The sequence below is a fragment of the Fukomys damarensis genome, unplaced genomic scaffold (genome assembly GCF_012274545.1).
Source record: "Fukomys damarensis isolate Sample0158 unplaced genomic scaffold, DMR_v1.0_HiC HiC_scaffold_20, whole genome shotgun sequence".
Lineage (NCBI taxonomy): Eukaryota > Metazoa > Chordata > Mammalia > Rodentia > Bathyergidae > Fukomys > Fukomys damarensis.
The window spans coordinates 21946427-21967827 of NW_022900932.1; the positions used below are offsets into that span (position 1 = coordinate 21946427).

Genomic DNA, 21401 nt, shown 5'->3' on the forward strand with positions numbered 1-21401 from the left:
AAAAAAAAAAAAAAAAAAAAAAAAAACAAACACAAAAACAAATAAAATCCTTCCATGTATCTGAAGCTGCCTGACTTCTGGTTCTCCCACACTGATAGTACTTAGGGTTTATATAGTATAACATTAGGTTGATTTTTTTAATTAGATTTCAAGCTTCGTCAAGGCAGGGACACATATTACATATGTCACTGCATTGACAAAGTGTTGAGCACAAATTAGGAGCTAAATTAATATTTGCTTTCTGATTAGAGACACATACATTCTATGCTTTGGAAAATAATGACACTAGCCTACCTGTAAAATTATAGTTTTAAAATTTTGTTTTGTTTTGTTTTTGAGAGAGCGTCTTGCTATGTAGTTCAGGCTGGCCTTGAACTTACAATTCACAATCCTCCTACCTCCTACCTCTGCCTTCTGAGTGCGGGGATTGCAGATTCACGCCATCACGCCCAGCTTGAATTCACTGTTATATCTGAGATTGTCATGGTTGAGACCAGTCCTTGAATGGTCTGGGGGGTTTTGTTTTGGTTTTTAAACCAGTCTATGTCCAGAAACAAGTGGGTGGGGGCAGGACTAACCTACGTGGTATGTGTGTGACATCTTGAGTGCTCCCTGGCTTCCTTAGGCTGACCAGATGCTGCAGGGTGGCATCTGTTGTGCTGCCGGAGTGACACCTCATGGATGGAGTCCCAGCAAGTACCATCAGGAGGGTTCAAAGAAGGACAAACACTGCCCTGTGTGCTTGGTTCCAGCCCGTTCCCACATCTTAGGCCAACTGTTTTGCTCCTGACTTAAATCTAAATTGAAGTTTTTGTTTTCCTGTTGCTTCTTTTAAACAACAACAGCACCCAGACAGTGCCCCCCACCAGCTTCTTACTCTCTCAAAGGGAAAAGACAACCATCAGAGACAAAGGGCAGCTGCAACAGGGTATCTTCACTCCTGGGGAGGAGGCTGTGTATCCTTATGGCTTCTGGTACTCTTCGCGTTAGAGAAACTTCCCCAGTGCTGCGCTACAGCAGGGACTCCTGCAAGTATAGCTTTCTGTGCCGGTTTCTTTATTCATTAGTTCGACATTTCTAAGTGACCATTATGGCCAGAAGCTGTGCTGGCTACTCAAAATTTAAAGGCAAAAACAACACATCTCTGTCTTTAAGGAATAGCTTGACAGTGAAATCTCTATGTCATTGTGTGACTACTATTTGATATGCCTTTTGTTGCTTTTTAAAAATTGTTTGTTTTGTTTTTTGAAAAAGAATGTTGTTGTGTAGCTCAGGCTGGCCTCAAACCCAAGACAATCCTCTTGCCTCAGTATCCCAAGTGCTGGCATTACAAGTGTGTGTCACTATGCCTGAGTCACCTCGCGTTGACTTTGAGAGTAAAACACAAAATAAAACTTTGTCTTTGGGCCAGATTCTCTTGTCTTAATGTACATATATAAATTAAAGTGCCATTATTAATATTAATACTGTTATTATCCAAAGTTTGACTTTTTGTTGTTTTTTTGAGACAGAGTCTTGTAATGTATTCGTGGCTGGCCTTAAACTCTCTCTGTGGCCCAAGCTGGCCTTGAACTTGTAACGATCCTCCTGCCTCAGCCTCCTGAGTGCTGGGATTACAGGTGTGTGCCATGATGCCTGACTTATTGTCCTATAATATGACTATTATGTAAGAAAAAGATGAGACCCTGTTTATACACTGAGAAAAAAAGTTAAGTGGTAACAAAGTCACATTCTAGTGGTAATTAAGTGGTTAGGGAAGCACAGGGACTTTAAATACTAGCAATGTCTACAAAGGAATACATACAAACCACATTATTCACATGTTATCAAATTATAATATTAGAGTTAGCAAATGTCACCCTGGCTAAAGCTGGTTCCAGGCTGTGTGGAACTATAAATGTGGAAAGGACACTTACAATGTATAAAGTAAAATTAGAACACAAAAGTAGGTGTTGTCCAGGCAAATTGAGAGCCCTGAAGTTCATTCCATTGGCCTGAAAGAAAAGCTGGCCCTGGAAGGCGTCTAACAGATGAACAATACCCTCTACTCCTTGGTAACACTGTGGAAAGGCTTGGGAATTAGGGACAGGAGGGTTCATTAAGCTGATAATTGAAAGTTTAGAATGAATTGAATATGGGTAAATGGGTCTGTAAATTGGCCTTAGCCATGCCTTCATGGGTATTCTATTTTCTATTTTTATCCTATCAGCCTTTGTACTGTTACTTAGCTTTCTTTTTTGTTTCTTTTTTCTTTTTTTGGCACTGGGGATTGAACTCTGGTCCTTGCGCTTGTGAGGCAGGCGGTGGAAACACTGAGCTAAATCCCCATGCCCTTAGCTTTCTTTAAGAGTCAAAAAATACCACAGGAATGCACTGAGTACAGATCTTAAAGGCACAGTAAGTTATTCCTGGGAAAATTTAGCATCCAAATTGAGATTTGTTGTAAGTGTAGAGTTGATGTTATTTTCTGAATCCCTAGTATAATGAATAGAATGCAAAATATCTTATTAATAATTATTATATTAATTACATATTAAAATATGTTTGTATCCTGACTCAGTACATATGTTATCAATCTTAGTGTCACCTAGTTCTTTTTTACTTTTTAAAAATATGGCACCAAGTGTGGTGGCGCACATCTGTAATCCCAGTACTCTGGGAGACAGAGGCAGGAGGACCACAAGTTTGAGCCCAGACTGGGCAACAAAATCACTCAATGAATCCCCGTCTCAAAATAAAAAATAAGAACAGGCCTGGGGATGTAGCTCAGTGCAAAGGTCCCGTGTTCACCCCCTAATACTGCACACACAAAAACAGTGGCTACTAGAACATCTTTTAAAAATGTATTTTCGTGCTGGGGATTGAATTTGGGACCTCATAAAGACTTTCAGCCCTAGAAAAATTTAAATTACATACATAGCTAATATTATAATTCTATTCAACAGAGTGGCTTTAGAAACTGGTTGTTTTTCTCAAAGCGGGTATATAATTTTTATAGTACTGGGGATTGAATCTTGGCACTGTACTACATCATACTACATCGCCAGCCTCTCTCTCTCTCTCTCTCTCTCTCTCTCTCTCTCTCTCTCTCTTTCTCTTTCTCTCTGTCTTTTAAGAAAAGATCTCACTGCACAATTCAGGCTGACCTTGAACTCACTCTGTGGCCCAGGCTGGCCTTGAACTCATGGCAATCCTCCTGCCTCTGCCTCCTGAGTGCTGGGATTACAGTTACCCCCACACACCTGTCTGGAAGTGTATGTTTTGGAGTCCCATACTTAAAGGTAACAGGAAAGCCATGGTCCATGGAAAGCAACTGCTAAACACTATTAATAGGACACTTTTACCTTACTTGAGGTGGTGGGATTCCTACCACTATGCAATCCAACTGGACTCGGGTTCCTTCGGGAACTTCTCTGCTCCGTAACTTTTGGGTGAAGCGGGGAGGTTGCCCCAGAGGTTCTTCATAGTACAGAGAGGAAGGTGAGGACCCTGGGGTGGTGTCCCCACCACCTGCCTCTTTGGGGGCCTCCTCAGCCTCACGCCTCTTGGCTTCCTGCTGCTCAAGGGCGTGGTTCACCTCGTTATCCCTGGTGTCAGCCGGGATGGGAATGGGGACAGATCTCTCCCGCCTCTCTGACAGATCTGAGAAACTGGGGCTGTTCTCCTGTACAGTTCTGTTCTGAGATTCCAGTTTGCTCTTGTGGTTTTTGCAGGCACGAGGTCTGATCCTTTTGGAGCTGTGGGCCTTGAAAAGAGAGGAGAGCTCTTCTATGAAGTCAGCAGCCTTATTCAGGAATACTTTTTTGGACTGGGTTTCAGAGCTGTACTGCGGCCGTTTTGCCTGCTGGGCGCTCTCCCGAGGGCTGGGGGTACTGGCGAGGCTCTCTTCGCAGAAGTTGGGCGCGGTCTTCATCTGCTCCGAAGACAGCCGTTTCCTAGCCTGAGCTTCATCTGCTCTCTCCGAGGGGTCGTGGTTGATGGCCAGTCTCGCCAGATTGACGCTTTCGTCCAGCTCCTCTTGGCTCAGAAAGGCCGACAGATCCGGAAGGTCGTCTTGGCCGCCTCCTTCAGCAGCCCCCGAAGGACCGCCGAAAAGAAAGGGGCTGCAGGAGGGCTCGGCTCGGCTCCTCTCATTGTTTCCGCGATGCCTGGTTTCCGCTAGGTAGCTTTCTCTTAGCAGTTGGGATATAGAAGTAGAAGCTTCTAGGCTGTCGTCTTGCATGCTGTAACAAAATAATAATAAAGGCTTCGGATTATTTCTAGGGAATAACTAACCTGTATTTTTAATTAATTTTTTTTTGAGACAAGGTCTGGCTATATAGCCCAGGCTGGCCTTGAACTCCTTACGTGACCCAGGCAGGCCTTGTGCTTGCAGCAATACTCCAGCTTCAGCATCACAAGTGCTGGAATTACAGGCGTGTGCCACCGTGCCTGGCAATAAATCTGGATTAACTATAGCGTGATCAATTTTGAGAACTTAGAGCCCAAATACAAAACTGCCTCACTTTGACACTTTCATCAAATTTACTATAAAGACTTAATGATTACTCTCCAATTATAACTATGATCTGAGTGAAGTTGCCCTGAAATTGAATATAAAAGTTGAGTAATTGCTATTTTTTTGTTTTTTGGTACTGGGCGTCAAACTTGGGACCTTGTGCTTGTGAGGCGGGGGGAAGGGGGGCAGCCCGCAGAACCACTGAGCTAAATCCCCAGCACATGAGCAGTTACTATTTTATTAAATTCTTTAAATGCAAGTTCAGCTGTGAAAGCTATGGTATAACTGTAGTGATTTACTGAAAACACTGTTGAGCAAGGCAGGGCAGCTCAGTGATAGAGAACTTGCTTAGCGTGCATGAGGCCCTGATTTCAATCCTCAGCCCCAGAAAAGAAAAAAAAAAAAAAAAGGCTAAGCATAATTTTGATCATATCTGTAATGGCATTTTTGATTGCAAAATGCTTTCATATGCAAACAGAGATTTGCTCTCTACCCTTTCCTCTTAAATGTGTCTGTGATAAAATTATAGAAAAGTAAGAAATACTGACAACACAATAGCTACTCCAAATAAAGATTTGATTAGCCCATGAAAAATAATAATGTTTATGTTTTTTGACTGAGACAAGCTGTTCAGATCAGTGTCGCTATTGTGCTTAACCTGCTTTTGAAAACTCTGCTGATTTGGTCTCTTGATAGAAGGTTACGAGAGAAGCTTAGAGCCTCAGCTTTTTAGAAAGGGTAAAGGGAAGAACTGGGTGGGTAGTGGAATGTGATGCTGGCAGGAGACTTTTCCCTGAGCACCCTTTCTAACTTTTGAATTTTAAATATATACTGCCTGTAAAAAAAATAGGTTTTTAAAATTCTAAGACAACAAGTACAATAATGCAAATCGATTTTTGTGTTATGAATCTCATGCCCATTATTCATTCAAACATTTTTCCAGGGGATGGCAAACTCGTGACACATCATCTGTTAATTTTCCTTAATAGATGCAGCTCACTGACTGAAGCATTCTTGCATTGACCTTGAATTGCTTAAGCCTCCACTCCCTCAGCCAGTCAGTCACAGGTGGTAATGGTGACGCGGAGACTGTTTGCCGTTCTTTGTTACTGTGTTAGGAAGATGGCAAGGAAAGTAATCTAAGTGTCTGCCTGCTTTAAGATTCTATGGCAAAACCTACTTCATTCATCTCTGTTCCCTCACATGACAGCCTAACCTATTTCAAATGTAAGGTTTCCTAGAAACTACCCTAATTTTAAACTTCTACAGGGCTATCCCAAACTAACCCCTCAGCTGGCACAGTGGACAGTCACCTTGAGAGGGCAATTAGAGATGGCCGAAAGGATCACTTACAGCAAAATGTTTTCCCACATGTTTGTCAGGGCCTGAGATTGTCCCTGCCTGAGCCACTAATTTGGATGAAGTCTGTTGTGCCTTTAAAACAGAGTCACTTAAAACGCACAGGTGTTGGATGAGGGCAAAGCTTTATGTCCAAAGATGTTTATCATATTATAAATTGTAATGTTAAAAACTGGAACTATGTCCAAAAGAAATTAGCTAGTTAAATTATGATACATTCATTGACTAGTACTAAATGGCTATTTAAAGTTTTGTAGAATGGCAAGTAATACACATATTGATATCCCAATTGAAACATTTTCTCTTTGATACATCAACTATGTAGAAGAACAGAAACATGAAATAAGGTCCAAAATGCTATTTAAGGGCCAAGTGTGGTGGTGCACACCTGTAATCCCCTCACGGGGGAGGCTGAGGCAGGAGGAGTGTCATAAATTCAAGGTCCAGACTGGACTACATAGTAAGACCCTGCTTGTATCAACAAAACAAAACAAAAAACTCCAAAATGTTATTTAAAAGGGTAATTAATACACTAATTTGTTATACTCACTATATCTTTTTTTTTTTTTTTTTTTTTTTTTTTTTTTTTTGATACCAGGGATCAAACTTGGGAACTTGTGCTTACAAAGCAGGCGGCAGAACCACTGAGTTAAATCCCTGGTCCTGTTTTCATTTTTAAATCAATCATTTCTTCAGCCTAATTTGGATCTCTACAGCAATTTAAATGTGGGCATGAAAATTAAGTGCCTTATAAATTAGGGTGGCTTTCAGCAAGTTGTATTTTACTGAAAATCATGCTGTAATGTGACATTCTCTTTAGTTATTGGATGACAGCTTATAGCTTGAGGCAACATGGAATAAGCATTGGCCTTGGAACTACATAGATCTGATTTCACATTCTGGCTTCATCTCATACTAGTGGAATGACTGTAAAATTTATTTAACTTTTCTGAGCTTTGGTTTCCTTGTGGATAATATCTATTTTTTAAGAGAGTAAGGATTAAAAACATCACAAAGGCAAAGACCCTAAAACAGAGCCTGTTGGCACGTATGGCAGTTCAGGTCTAGAGTCCTAGCTACTCAGAAGGATGAGGCTGGAAGATTCTAAGTTAGAGAATAGCTGGGAAATTTAACAAGACTGTCTCAAAATAAATACAAATGAATAAACAATAACAACAACCAACAAACCACCCATAAAACGAAGACCTGTGACTAAAATGGGTGCTCAACGGATACAATTGCAAAAACAGTACCAAGGGTTGAATGTGTAGCTCAAAGACAGAGCACTTGTTTAGCACACGTGAGGTCCTGGGTTCAATCCCCAGTCTACAGAAAACAAACAACAACAAAAAACCACTTCGGTGAAGATGATGTTAATATTGAAGAGTTTCTCCAAAAACTTTGTGATGGTAGAAACATAAAAGTGAAAATTCATCATTGATTACTACAGTCTACCCTTTTTTAGAGAAGCCATTTGAGGTGTCAGTATGTGCCTTACGTTCTTATGTTTATGAGAAATTATTACGATAACAAAAATTTCAAGCATTCAAAATATAGGACAACTTCAGTGTTTTAATGTTTTATGACTTAGCATTTTGGCGTTAGAACTGGCTCAACTCTTACTTCTGACGCTTCTAGGCTACATAATCTTGAAGTAGATTCTGTGAACTTCTGTGAACCCCGGTTTCCTCATCTGTCAAGCAAGACTAATATCAGTAGCCAGTTCATAGGTTAAATGGTAATTACATGTGCTTGGTACTTAGTAGACAGTCAAAAAACTTAGTCTCTCTGCAACTAGAATCTCAGCTCAAAGAAAACAGTTTCTTTTCTGTTCACCTCTGAATCCACAGTACCACAATGGGTCTTGGTACACAAAAGCTGCTCGATAAATACCTATTGCATGAGAATTAGGAATGGGAATAAGTGGTAAAGCACTTAGGTGCTTAGTACGTGTTGAGACCCTGGGTTTGAGCCCCAGCACCAAAAAATATATAATAATAATAATTATTATTATTAGATAAAGGAATGAAAGCTAGGCTATCCAGAATAACACTTGGACTTTTTAAAGGTACACATTTTATACAAGTAGTTTTAAATGAGTACTTAAAGGAGAAAGTTTTAAACTAATGCTTGGGACTGATGCATCTTATCTCCTATTTTAGCTCATGTTTATCAGTTTAACAACTTATATATGCATTGTCATCTGAGAACCTTCTATTTTTTTTGGTATTGGGGATCAAACTTGGGACCTTGTGCTTGCAAGGTAGGAGGTAGAACCGTTGAACTAAAAATCCCCAGCCCTAGAAACTTCTTAAATAGAATCATTATCCTGTTTGATAGCTGAAGATAATTGAGATTCAAATACATGATGGCATCATTCTGAAAAAGTGAATCATGGCTGCTACGCAGAAAAACCAAGCCTAAAGGCGCGAGTGTGGAAGAGAGCAGACCACTCCGGAAGCCATCGCAAGGCACTTGGTGGTGGGCCCATTGGGTGGTAGCAATGGGAGGTGGTGAGAAGGATATACTGAGATATTTTCTGAGAGCGGAGCCAAATGATTCTTCAATAGATTGAAAGTGGGATATGGGAGGAAGCAGAGTCAGGCGACTCCAACATTCATGGCCTGAGCTGCTGCCTGACCTAACTCTGACTTCCACGAGGCTGAAGCCAGGTGCAGGAAGTGAGGCCCTGCGTGCACAGATGTTCATCGGGGGCTTTCACGGTGACATCTGACCTTGTTCTGCGTTTCTGTCCCTTATGAAGCCACTTTCAAAAAAAGAATGAGTAATTGACCTTGAGAACAGATCAGGGTTCTGGTGATATGGTACCGGGTTGGTAATACAACAGTTAATGTGGGATTGGTTCTCTCCACTTTTTCCCCTAGGATTTTTCCTGAAGAGAGTATCTGCCCTAAGAACCTGGTTTTGGTTTTGGTTTGCTTCTTTTCATAAAAAGAAACCTTGCTGCTAAAACCTTTGAACATATTTCTCAATCATATATCAACTCAGCACTACACTTTTTTAAGGCTCTAATAAGGCTCTTTTACACTTGATCTTAGCCAAAAGGCCAAGAAGTGATTAAAAAGTCTTTTTTGTTGGAAATATCGTATGGGATAAACTCATCTTCTAGTTATAATATGACTAAATTGGGGCATTGGCTAGAGAGAATAGACAAAACTTGATACGAAGTAACTTGAATTCAAACATAAATCCTGAAATATTTTGACTGTGAAGTATCATTAGATATTTATTATTATCATTGTCATCACAGTGCTGAGGATTGAACCCAGGACTTTGCATGTGTTAAGTTTGTGAAGTATCATTAGATATTTAAATGGGCAAAGACACCTGGAGGTAGGGGTGTGGAAATATTGGTTAAAGAGTGCAAAGTTTCAGTTAGAAGAAATAAATTCTGGAGATCTGTTGTATAGCACAGTGACTACAGCTAATAATAATGCAATGTGTACTTGAAAATTGCTAAAAGTAGATCTTAAATGTTCTTATCACAAATAAATGTGAGATAATGGATCTATTAATTAGCTTGCTTTCATTATTGCACATGTACACATACATCAAACATGTTCTATATCATATATATAGATATACACACACACAGAGTTTTTATCTGTCAATTAAATTTTAAGCCAAAAAAATCTTTTATACTTTTGTCTTTAAATATTGCTTTACATTCATTATGTACATAAACAAACTCCTACAAATCCAAACCTAGTTTCCAAGCCAACACAAAATAGCCTATATTTAAAAATGATTTGTGAAGACAGCCAGGAAAAAAGTTTGAGTAAGTAGCTCAGACCTGGGATGAGCAGAACCACCCTGCTTGCTTCTTACATTTATGTAAGCACTTTTAAAAGGTAAAGCACTCTGCAAATTTAGGATAATCCCTTTCTGCTGGTGTGTTCTGCTAGAACTTTCTCTAAGGGAGTAATAAAAAAACTATTCAACTTTGCTCCTTCTCTTTGATGCTGGTATTGACCTGTTTGTTTTGTCTTCTGTTTCTCCTGACGTCACACAAGGCCAACATTTAAGTCAGTTCTGGGGAAACTCTTGCTGGGCCAAGGACCAAATCCCATTTCACAGGAAGCAGTTTTGGAGAGTTGCATAACAGGTCATCTGAAAATGTGGCTGCTGCTGGGATGTCCTTTGTACACTATTATGATGCCCATCTCTTCACTGTGACAGTGGTTGTTTTAGTTTTAGTTGTAGTCTATTTTCGGTGTGAATAGCATTAGTAATTTAATAAATTAGTATATGCTGTCAGAGCTTGAGGTATGTGGAAATGGTATGCCAATAATGATAGAGAAATAATGTAAGACACATTCTGTTGAAGGTCTTTCAGTTTGAAGGAAAAACAGCAAATTCAAAGGAAAAACAGATGAATTCATTGGAAGAGTGTGGTAAAACAAAGTGGCATCGGCCAGATGACACGTAGGAGAATCAGTGGGGCTCAATTCTCCAGAGACCTTCCCTAAAGGGCAGAGGTTAAAGGAATGAAAAGACTTTAGAGAATATAGGTAAAAAATGAGTGGGCCATTCTTGCTGTTTTAGTCAAGCTAGTAAAGGTGAGAAGGTAAGAAAGAAATTAAAGGTTTTATTGAAGTGAGAAAAAAGAAGATTGGCTACTATGAAATATGGTATGCATGGGGCTTGGGGTTGGTATTTGTTTGTTTGTTTTTTCCAGAATTGGGAATCACACAGAAGGCCTTGCGCGTGCTAGACAAGCTCTATCACTGAGCTGTACTTCCAGTTTCAGTGTGAATGTTTTTGTATACAGAAGGGGATAAATATGTAGGAAAGCCCTAGTGGAAAAGATACTTAAACCAGAGCCCAAAGTTGCTATTGAATCTGAATTAGCAGTAAATAAATAATATAAGTAAATCCTAGGGCCATAGAAAAGGTAATGGAAGGCAAGCAAATGATTTCAGGAATCTAGGATCAAAATGGGGTTGTAGTGGGGGATATAGGTCAGTGCTGCCCATCGCCACCACCTCCTAAAAAAGGAAAAAAAAAAGTATCAGGGGTTGGTGGTAGTCACGAAAATGACAGGCATGGGAAGTGTTACAGCTCTCTAAAGATCTCACCATTCATGAAGAACTGAGCTTCTGTTCAGTTCAGTTTCTCTTCAGGATTTAGGAAATCCCAAATGAGAAAGTTTTGTCAAATATCATTAACTCAAAGATTTACTTTTTTAAATAAGAAAAAAGAATGCAACACTTTCATTCTTCTTTCAGCCTCTTATTTGCCAATTTTTAATTTTAGGTAGTTGAGGATTAATAAAAGGTAGTTTCCCTATTTAAAACGACATGTTTGCTAGATTGAGAGAAGACAGATCCTCCAGTTAAGCCTGGGGTTGAAAGAGCTAGTCCTAGTTCAGGTGCTCAGTCGGAAGGCTTTGTAGGTGCCTCTCTGAGTGTGGCCTGTGCAGAGCTGGTCAAGGTGACACTGGTTGTGCACGAACTCTGAGGGCCCCAGTGATTGCAGGTAAGGAGTTATACCAACTTTGTTTCCACCAAAAATATATCTTCTTGAAATATGTTCATAAATTTCAAAACAAACCATTCTGTCTATATTTAGGTTGTTCCCTTTAAGCAAATATGCAATGCTGTATTTGTTTTTAAAACACTTTAGCTGGGTGTGATGGTGCATGCCTATAATTCCAGCACTCAGGAAGCAGAGGCAAGAGGACTGCCACAAGTTCGAGGCTTGGCTTGGCTACATAGCGATTTCAAGGCCAGCCTGAACTACATAGTGAGATTCTGTTTCAAGCAAAACAAAACAAAAACAAAGCTCTTTGTCAACTATGAAGCACCTTAGAAATTTATAACAATATTTCTGTGGTACTTGATTATTTTTTCACCTCCTAGGAAAGGGAAAGAGTTGTGAAACAAACCCTTTCATTTTTCTGTCTTGTCGTAGGCAATAGCATCATGATACTGGCAATGCCTTTGCCAGATATCAGTGTGAATGAAGGAAATTATTTCTTCTGAGGTTAGCAGGACCAATTTTCTTATATTACCAGGTTAGCAAATGGAGTCCATTATTTCTATTATGGACAGGAATTAGCTATTGAAAAATTGAGCTGTCATCTGTTCATATATTAACATTAGCTCATTAAAGCCTTTTCAAAATAGAACCTGCTTTACCTGCCATCCCATTTCTTCAAAAGTAAATGTGCAGAAAGTATCTTGCTATATTCCAAAACCAGTATGGATTAAACACTCATTAAATGTCTTGTATTCATGAATTGCAACTCTGAGTTTGTTCCACTGAGCGAATGTAAACTCATTGTAATAGAAACACATAACAGGATCTGTATTATAAAGGACAGTTGTGTGGAATGGGGGGGTTTTCACATTATTGTGAGTTCCAGTGGCGTTAGCTATATACTATAAGTAGGGACCCAGACAACCTTCCAGAATTTGGATAGTGTCCAGTTGTTTGTTTCATAGTCCATTATTATAAGATTTGTAATGCCTATAATTTGATCTCTCAACACTTCTGCAAGTATAGTGTCCTTATAGTTCAGATTTCCCAAATAGTATATCTTGATTTTTGTTTTAAAATTTTTATTATAGTGGTAAATATGGACATTCTTGATTTCTTAGATTTTATGTGAACTTGAGTTATTATTGAGAAACTATAAAGTTACCCCAAAGTTTTAATTTAGAGCCTGTAGAATTCATTTCATTATACTACAGTAAAAATAATTGAATCATCTTTGTCATGTTTTGGAAAAGAAAACTAGATAGCTGATTTATCTTTCAACGCAGTAATGCTGATATCTTTGATAACCGTAAAAAATCTGTTGATAAAGTGATACCGATTTCTTAACACCATTATTATAATGTTCATATTTGGGGACTGGAAATACAAAGTAATCTGCCTTTTTCTTTGCTTATATAGTTTTTAAAATGTTATTCAAGATGTGTATCTAATTACTGCTAGTAGTGCAATGAACCAGGCCAAACGTTTGCCACTGACTGTCAAGTGTCTTTCTGATGGAAAGAGAGAGAGAGAGAGAAAGAGAGAGAGAGGGAGAGAGGGAAAGGGAGAGAAAGGAGAAAGAGAGAGCAATGTCCCTTGAGCAAGACTTTCTGCAGCTGTTGTGTACATTAATCCAGGGAGCAGATCTCCCAATACTAAATATAGCAGGCATATCCTTTTACATGATAAAAAAATTTTAAATGAAACTCTTTAACTATGGAGGCACATTATTTTAGATTTGATTTCCTTTAAAAAGGAAGTAGCATTGCATTTATATTCTCTCTATAAAAACCTCATTTTAATAAATGAACATGTGGAAAACACCAATGATATTTGCAACACATCACAACTTCCCTTGGCTATAATTTCTGTGAATCTCACCAATCCTCTCCGAAAGCTTCCCACATAGAAAGCTTTATTTTTCATTAAATTGTGGGTCGCATCATCCATAATTAGAAAGTTATCCTAAGTTTCACTCTAAGTAACAGTAATTAGCTCTCTGAAATAGCTCTTTTCCCATTGTCAGTGGCCTGTTATCGAAACACACTCGTGAATTTAAATCTGGAAATTACCTTTCTTTTTTTAGTTGACCCAGATGAGGATGTCCAAACCAGGAACTCCACTGCGACGATAATTATCCAAGGAGAACTTTCGGATGAAAGCCCAGGAGAAAGGGAAAATTCTTCACGCCCTTGGAAGTAGAGAGCAGCCGTCCATAGAGAGTGAGGAGTTAACCTCAGTTTTAGTGAAGATGGCTGGAAGAAGCTGGCCAACCTGTCAGCACCGGAGCCAGAGCATTTGTCAGCTCACAGGTCCCAAGTTATTTTGAGCTGTATAAACCATGTGCCTGTGAAACATTCCACCTGATTGGATGGAGAAGACTGAGCAAAGAGATTCCATAGCAGGACGGCACCTATATGGAGTGAGGGGTCAGCCGTTTTTCCTGCCTATAGAATTTCACCTTATAGCTGGAGGCCCAAGGTGTTACTGATAGACGTTCAGCACGAATACTAAACACATTACATCACATTTCATCTGTCAAAGAAAATAGCATGCTTTTAAAAATGTATCAAAATTATTGATTTTTAAAAGATCCTTAATTTTGATCAATGAGAAAATGTGGCCATGAAAAACCAGAGGTCTAATGTTTTTAAAGCTCAGGGTTTTTAGAAGTGTTCATCCAAAGGCAAAGCAAAAGTAGAGAAGATACCTAATATTAATAGTTAATTAGAGATCACAAAGAAAAAAGATAATAAAATCATTGATATGAAGATAAATTCAGGAACAAATTAGTTTGAACAAACTTCAGAATAAAAAAATTGGATATTGATTAAAGATCAAGAGGACTATATTACATAGAACATTATAACTCTTACTTATGTGTTGCTACCTGGATACAATTTTTTGTGTATTATTTTGAAAAAGTCAGTGCTACCAATAAGTAAGAAAAAAGATTCTTAATAGACCAACATCTGCTCAAATAATAACTTTGGTTTTTTGGTGTTTGTTTGTTTGTTGTTGAGACAGAGTCTCACTATGTAGTTCAGGCAGGCCTTGAACTCATTACATAGTAGTCCAGCTGGCCTTGAATTCATGGCGACCCTCTTGCCTCAGCTACCAGAGTGCTGGGATTATAGGTGTGCAGCACCACCATGCTTGGTTCAAATAGTTACTTTAAAAAGATGTAGTTTCTTTGATATTAATTTTATACATTTTTGGAATATGAATTTTTTTGTTTTGTTTTGTTATTCTGAGGCAGGGACTCCCCTTGTGGTTCAGGTGGGTCCTGAATTCACTGTGTAGCCCAGGCTGGCCTCGGACTCATGGTTACCCTCCTGCCTCAGCCACCCGAGTGCTAGGATTACAGGCGTGCACCACCATGCCTGGTTTGGAATATGAATTTGAAAAAGAATTTAGCCCCATTGATTAATACAGACTAAGTGATGTTATAATATTACCAATCTTGTTTGAAGCGTCGGTTTTGAAAATTCAGTCTTATAAAGCCAATGATTATAATTGCTATTATGATTATTTTTCAATACTGGGAATTAAAACCAGGGCTTTGTGTATGCTAGACAAGCATTCCACTATTGAGTTACATCCCCAGACTGCCAGTGATTATTTTTTTAAAGAATTATTTAGATCTTTTTAGCATGAAATACATTAGTTTTAATCTAGCTTTATAATTAAATTATACAATTGCTTATAGATTTTCTTCCTATTCATTAATTCCACAAGTATTTACTTATGATGTACCAGGATATAAAGCAGTGCAACTAAAAAAAAACCCAAACAAACCCAAAAAACAAAAACAAAACAAACAAACAAAAAAACCACACTTTTCCCTGACTTTATAGAATTTACTAAACTATCTTTATCTTCAAATTATTCATAAATATATATATATTTTTGTTTTGTTTTATTTTTTTGAGACAGGGTCTCACTATGTAGTTGAGACTGACCTGGAACTCACTATGTAGCCCAGGCTGGTCTCCAAGTCACAGCGATCCTCCTCTCTCAGCCTCCCGAGTGCTGGGATTAAAGGTGTGTGCCACCACACCCAGCTTCATAAATATTGAATAGAGTTAAAATATCTTTATTGTGATTACATCAGAGGTTTCACTACACCTTTGTTATAAGGTTTTACACTTACACAGGCAAAACCAAGAACAACAATGAAAAAAGAACTGAGTAAAACTTTAAAATAATTCAGGTAAAAAGGACTATGACTAGCTGGGTGTGATGTATATCTGTAATCCCAGCACAAGGGTGGCTGAGGCAGGATGATCAAAGCAAAAAAATGAAAACAAAACAAAAACAATTATGAAAGAAGGAAAAAGATATGAGGAGGGGCTGACTTACAGGGATAGGTTATTCTCATTACCAAAGTCATTTGTATCTTCAACATACAGGTTCAGTTGCTGTCTTACTTAATCCTGTGCTGATATGAATGTCCAGCTACAAAATTTTGTCCCCATACTTTCTATTTATATGGATTCTCTGACAATTTTTTTTAATTTAAAAAGAAGGTCTTGGGCTTGGGGGAAGCCTAGTGATATAGTGCTCGTCTGGCATGTGCAACAGCCTGGTCCAACCCTGAGAATGAATACATACATACATACATACATACATGATCTTCCTTCACTGTTCCACTCAAATCTTAAACCATAATCAGTATCAATGTTGAAAGATCCTTGGGAACATAGAAAAGTAGAACTTCTATTTCAGGTAGCTAATAGGCATGCTACAAATTGATTTTTAAAAAGGGAAGTGCTTACATACACCATAAAAATAACACAGTTTTACTTCCCTGCATGTTGCCATGACAGTTCTGGTATCCTGCCTTTTACTCAGGTGTGAAACACTGAGGTTAAAGGAGACCCACACCAAAACAGGTAGAACAAGAAGGATAAATGTGAGTAATTTGTAGGAAAATGGATGCACCTTCAGACCATAATGCTAAGTGAAATAACTCAGACACAGAAGGTTACATATCACACGGTTTCTCTTATAGGAAAAGCCCAAAATATAAATAAAGAGCAAAATAAAAGACAGATGATAAGAAACAGGGAGGTAGACTGTGTGGCGACAGGAAGGGGAGGTGGGGATAGGAAGAGATGGGTGGGTGGAAGAGGAAGGGCAAGTAAAAAGGATCGAGATATGATTTGGATACCGACCGTGTCCCTCAAGACGAACGTCATGATCATACATTGCAAACATATACTAATAACCAAAATAAATAAGTCAGTGCAATAAAAAGAACAGCGTTGGTCTGGCAATCAGATTATAGGCTTAAAATGAGAAAGAAGAGTTACAGAAGAAAGACGGCAAGGACATTCTGACTTCTCTTTCCATTTTTACTGTCGTCTTTCCAAAGACAAATAACATCCAACATTTTTTGAGATCGTCCCAAAAAAGCTCCATGTAAATATTTAAAATAAGTATTTTTCAGCAATTGTGAGCACGTTGTTTACAATACAACCAACCCATGGTCTCGATTTTAGTTTTTAAAAATAGTTTCTGCTCCCATATAAGCCAGTTCCTACCTTTCTTATCACCATAATAATTATACAAATATTATATCATAAACCTACTAGTTTAGATTTTCTTAGAGTTTATTGGTACAAAGAATAACCTTTAAAACTTTTAAATGCCCAACATAGTTAAAAACAGGCTTCATTAAGGACAAGCAAACACAGTTATGTGTTTTAAGCCTTCCCCACAAAGCTGAGTAACCCATCTACCACATGTGTTTATTGTGGTTTGAACATGATCCTGTGCTTGGCTTCAGCTGTTTTCTTAACCAGTCACTCAGCTACAGAAACAATTTACTCACGTTGGGATGATTCACAGGAATGCCAAGGAATCTTCACTTGGAAGTCTTCACTTGGAAGATAAACACGTAGATTTGTATAAAATTTTCATATTTGTTGTATTTTCCATATTTGTCATAGGCTTCAATTCTCTACAAGAAATTGCTCACATATACCAAAGTTTCAGTAAGTTTTGCTTGAAGTACTAGTACATAGATTTATTTTCAGGTATCCTCCTCCAGTGTCAGATGAAAAAACAAAACCAAATCTTTATGTCTTACTTACTTTGAAGACTAAGACATGTGTTTCCTAACCGTTTGCAACAAGAAAAAAAATTTCACACCAGAGACAAGTCCACAGCAATAGATAAGATCATAGAGGGTTTTATACAAACCCCATGATACAATGGAGAAATAAAATGACAGTTTTAAGAAATTTCTTTCAACTGAAACAGTCTTGAAAATGCTTGCCTGGGGAAACTAAAGACATTTAAAAACTATAAGTTCAAAAACGACTTAGTTTTTTAAATTAAAAACATTGAAAAAAACAAAAACAAAAACAAATGTAAACAGAACACCAATGTAAAAACATGATCCTGAAAGGTAAAATTGTAATTACCTGTCTCTGGAAAGCCACCGTTGCTACATCAATCAACCAGAATCATCTAAAGTCCAAGTCTCACTGACTAACTGTGTCAGCCACAAAAGTAGCACGAAGGAAATGTGATCCTGCCCCGCCAGAGTAATGAAGGGTGTTTACAGGGTTCCGTGGCAGATCCAGGGACAGTCGTTTAGAACAGTTTGCTCTTTCAGATCAACTTTAATAACAGTCAGTCTGAAGTTCTTAGCCTGGAGGGACGAGGGGGGTGGATGATAACTAGGCTGACTAAGGAAGAAGGCTTCTTGATCTCGTAGCCTCCACAAAACTCATAATAAATTCTAAAAGTGAAATGTAGGGAACACACAAGAGATCTGTGTATGGAGGTCTAAGTGCCTCTATCTAGTACAAAAGTGATACATTACATAAAGTTCATGTGGGAAAACAATTATAATACTTCATTCTTCTCCCAGTTTTAGGGTAATTACTGTGTGGTTTCTGTGGAAACACAATAAGTCTTCTGGTGTATAATAAAAATGAAAACATACCTTTTTTTATACTTTTTTTTTTTTTTTTTTTTTTTTTTTTTTTTTTTTTTTTTTTTGTACCAGGGATTGAACTCTGGTCCTTGTGCTTGCAAGGCAGGCGGCGGAACCGCTGAGCTAAATCCCCAGCCCAAAATTTACCTTTTTTAAAAAAGTATTATTTCCAAGAAGAAAATCTGTTCCCAGAACTTTTAAAAAGACCATCCTGTGGCGCAACTCAGAGGTAGCGCTTACGCTTATGACGAGGGGGACGGACCCCAGGTTTAATCCTCAGCATGAGGAAGAAATACATTTTTTAAAAAGGAGCATTTTGTGACTAAGTAGCTAAAAAAATCAAAACAATATCAGTTTGTATAACGTATATAACCTTGAAGGCGTACAGTTGATATCCACTTTTCACTACATGAATATAATGGTTCTATTATATCATCTCGGAAGTAACGATAGCATTCCACAGCTATGTGCTACGTTGTTCACTAGGCTCTTTATGTACATTGTGCTTTATTTGATGTATTCATTCAATAATCCATGAGCTAGGTACTGTTGTAATTCTCATTTCACACATGAGAATCTGGGGCTTTGAACGAAATAAAAAACTTGCTGAAGTTTACAGAAGGAAGTGGCTGAGTTAGAATTAAACGCTAGGCTAAGTCTGTGCTCATAACCATTGCAAACATTTAAATGGACACATTTCCAATGTATTTTTTTAATTAAAGGGTAAAAATGAATAAAAAGGAGAGTCTCTCTTTTAGTAAGTACCATATTCAAAAAGAAAACTACGTAGGACTTTAGACTTTTAATGTTATTGATTGAAACCAAAACTTTGAAATTCTTTGATAGGACTAAACTGCAACAACAAAACAAAACAAAACAAAAAACCCAAAAAAGTAGGAGGAGGGAAGCAAATGTTTTCAAATATATCCCATCTGCGATATTTTAGCCAAGAGCATGATTTGATATGCAGACAAGCACTTGGCACTAATGCTCAGCGGTTCGCACTGGGAGGCAGTCAGACTAATTTTGGTTTCTCTTTATTATAGGCATTGTGCTGAAATAATTTAAGAACTTTTTTCATTTCACACTAAATTTGAATGGCATTTTGGAGCACATCAACATGGGCCCATAACTTTTTTTTTTTTTGTAAATGGGGGGTAGGAAAATGAGTTTGAATTCTCCCTGCAGAGCATGGGCACGGGATGTGCCAAGGTGCCGGGCCCTGGCTGAGTCCCCTCAGATTCTATTTGGGGCTGTGTGGATGTCTCAGCTAAAAACAAAGTTCAGTCTTCTCACCCCTGACCCCAGTAGTCACTCTCACACCGATGATGCGAGGGAAAGGATATGGTAACTAACATTTCTTCAGGTGCCTAGTAGGCCGGGGAGCAGCCTACACTTCTCTCATTTGATTTCTAGCAACTCTGGGAAGCACAGTGCAAGACACGGGGAGGAAATGGAGTTTAGAGAACTTCGCTTTCCCAAGGCTTCCCCTTCAGTGGGCTTCACGGTCGAGTGGATTCAACCACAGGTCTTTTAGCTGAGAATTTATTCTCTTTTCACCGCCTCTCAAGAAGAGTAGTTACTTAAGTTAGTGCAAAAATCAGAAATAATCTGGATTGCAGTGGCCCATTTTTGTATTCCTTGCACTCTGGGAGGCTGAGGCAGAGAACGGCAAGTTCAAGTCCCACCTGGGCCCTTGGTGACTTAGAGATGCCATCTCAGAGCATACAAAAGGATTGGAGATGTAATGCAATGCAAAGGCCCTGGGTTTAACCCTCAGTACAAAAAAAAAAAAAAATTCAGAAATAATCCAAGGGAGATAATTCATGTCAATATTCATATGTGTTTTTGGGCCAAAAACCTGTGAAAAGCTGGGAACGGCCACACACCTCTGTGATCCCAGTATTCTGGGAGGCGAGAGAATTGCAAGTTTGAGCCCAACCTGGGCAGTTTAACAATTTAGGGAGACCCTCACCTCAAAAGTAATAAATAAACAAAGGCTGGGGATTTAGCTCAACATGAAGGGCCTCAGTTCAATCCCCAGGATTGGAAAACAAAACATGAAAGCTATCATTATTGGTTTGGTTATTGCTCTGGTTTTATGGTCTTGGTGTCTATGTGACAAGACGAAGATGATAACAGGAACAGAATATGACCAGAGTTCGGGCCATTTGCACAAAGAAGACTCAAATTAATTCACTGGAATAGCAAGGGTTAATAAACATTGATGTGCGTGGTGGCACACGCCTGTAATCCCAGCACTTAGAAGGCTGAGGCAGGAGGATCGCTGCAAGTTCGAGACCAACCTGGGCCTGCATAACAAGACCCTGTCTTAAAAAAACAAAACAACAACAAAAAAACCCCTGAAATTATCATTTTACCAAGACTAATTTATCATGAAATTAGTAAATGCCAAATGGGATGAACTTGTTGCAAAGAGGGATGTGTGGAGAGTAAGAGCTTGGAGAACATAAACCATGGATGATCCAAAAGGAATTTGTATTTTACACGCCTATCCAAGTTCACATCTTTACTTGCACATGGATCTATGTGTTTAGTGTTTTCTTGATTTAGCAAACTTTTTATCAAATAAAAGCCACATAGCTTAATGCAGGAAGACTCACATATTCTTTGGATTGTGCTTTTTGATCCATTCTGGTCATTTCCATATTGCTCTTGATTCCCTGGGGGGAATGGGCTCTTGAAAGTCTCATCTACACAACGTCACCTGGTCTCAGGTAATTATTGTGTGTGGTAATAACTTAGAGCTCCTTTTCTTTCATCTTCTAGCTTAGGCAGTAAGCTTTTATTCAAAATGTGGGTGACAGCGTTGGACAAGATTACGGAGACTTTAGACACAAAAGTTCACCACGGTGTAAACTGAGCCAGGGATAAATACTGTATATCATATATAGTCCACTGACCTTGGGTCCTGGGGATCGAACCCAGGACCTTCGCGCTGGGCTCTATCCCCAGCATTTGTTGTATTTTTTTTAATTTTCTAGATAGGGTCTCTCTAAGTTGCTAAGTTGCCCAGGCTGGGGTTGCATTTGCAATCTTCCTGTCTCAGCTTTCCAGAGTGCTGAGATTACA

At 38.6% G+C, this 21401-nt stretch overlaps 1 protein-coding gene across 1 annotated transcript in view; it reads right to left on the bottom strand.

Annotated features, from left to right (window-relative positions):
• The window catches only part of Mypn (myopalladin), an 85717-nt gene extending 72199 nt beyond the window's left edge, over positions 1-13518 (bottom strand). Inside the window, exons 1-2 of the mRNA XM_010605626.3 lie at positions 13432-13518; positions 3345-4223 (exon numbers count right to left, since the gene is read on the bottom strand). Of these exons, the coding sequence (XP_010603928.1) occupies positions 3345-4222 (878 nt within the window). The 5' untranslated portion in view covers position 4223; positions 13432-13518. The remainder of the gene's footprint in view (positions 1-3344; positions 4224-13431) is intronic.
• Positions 13519-21401: the final 7883 nt, after the last annotated feature.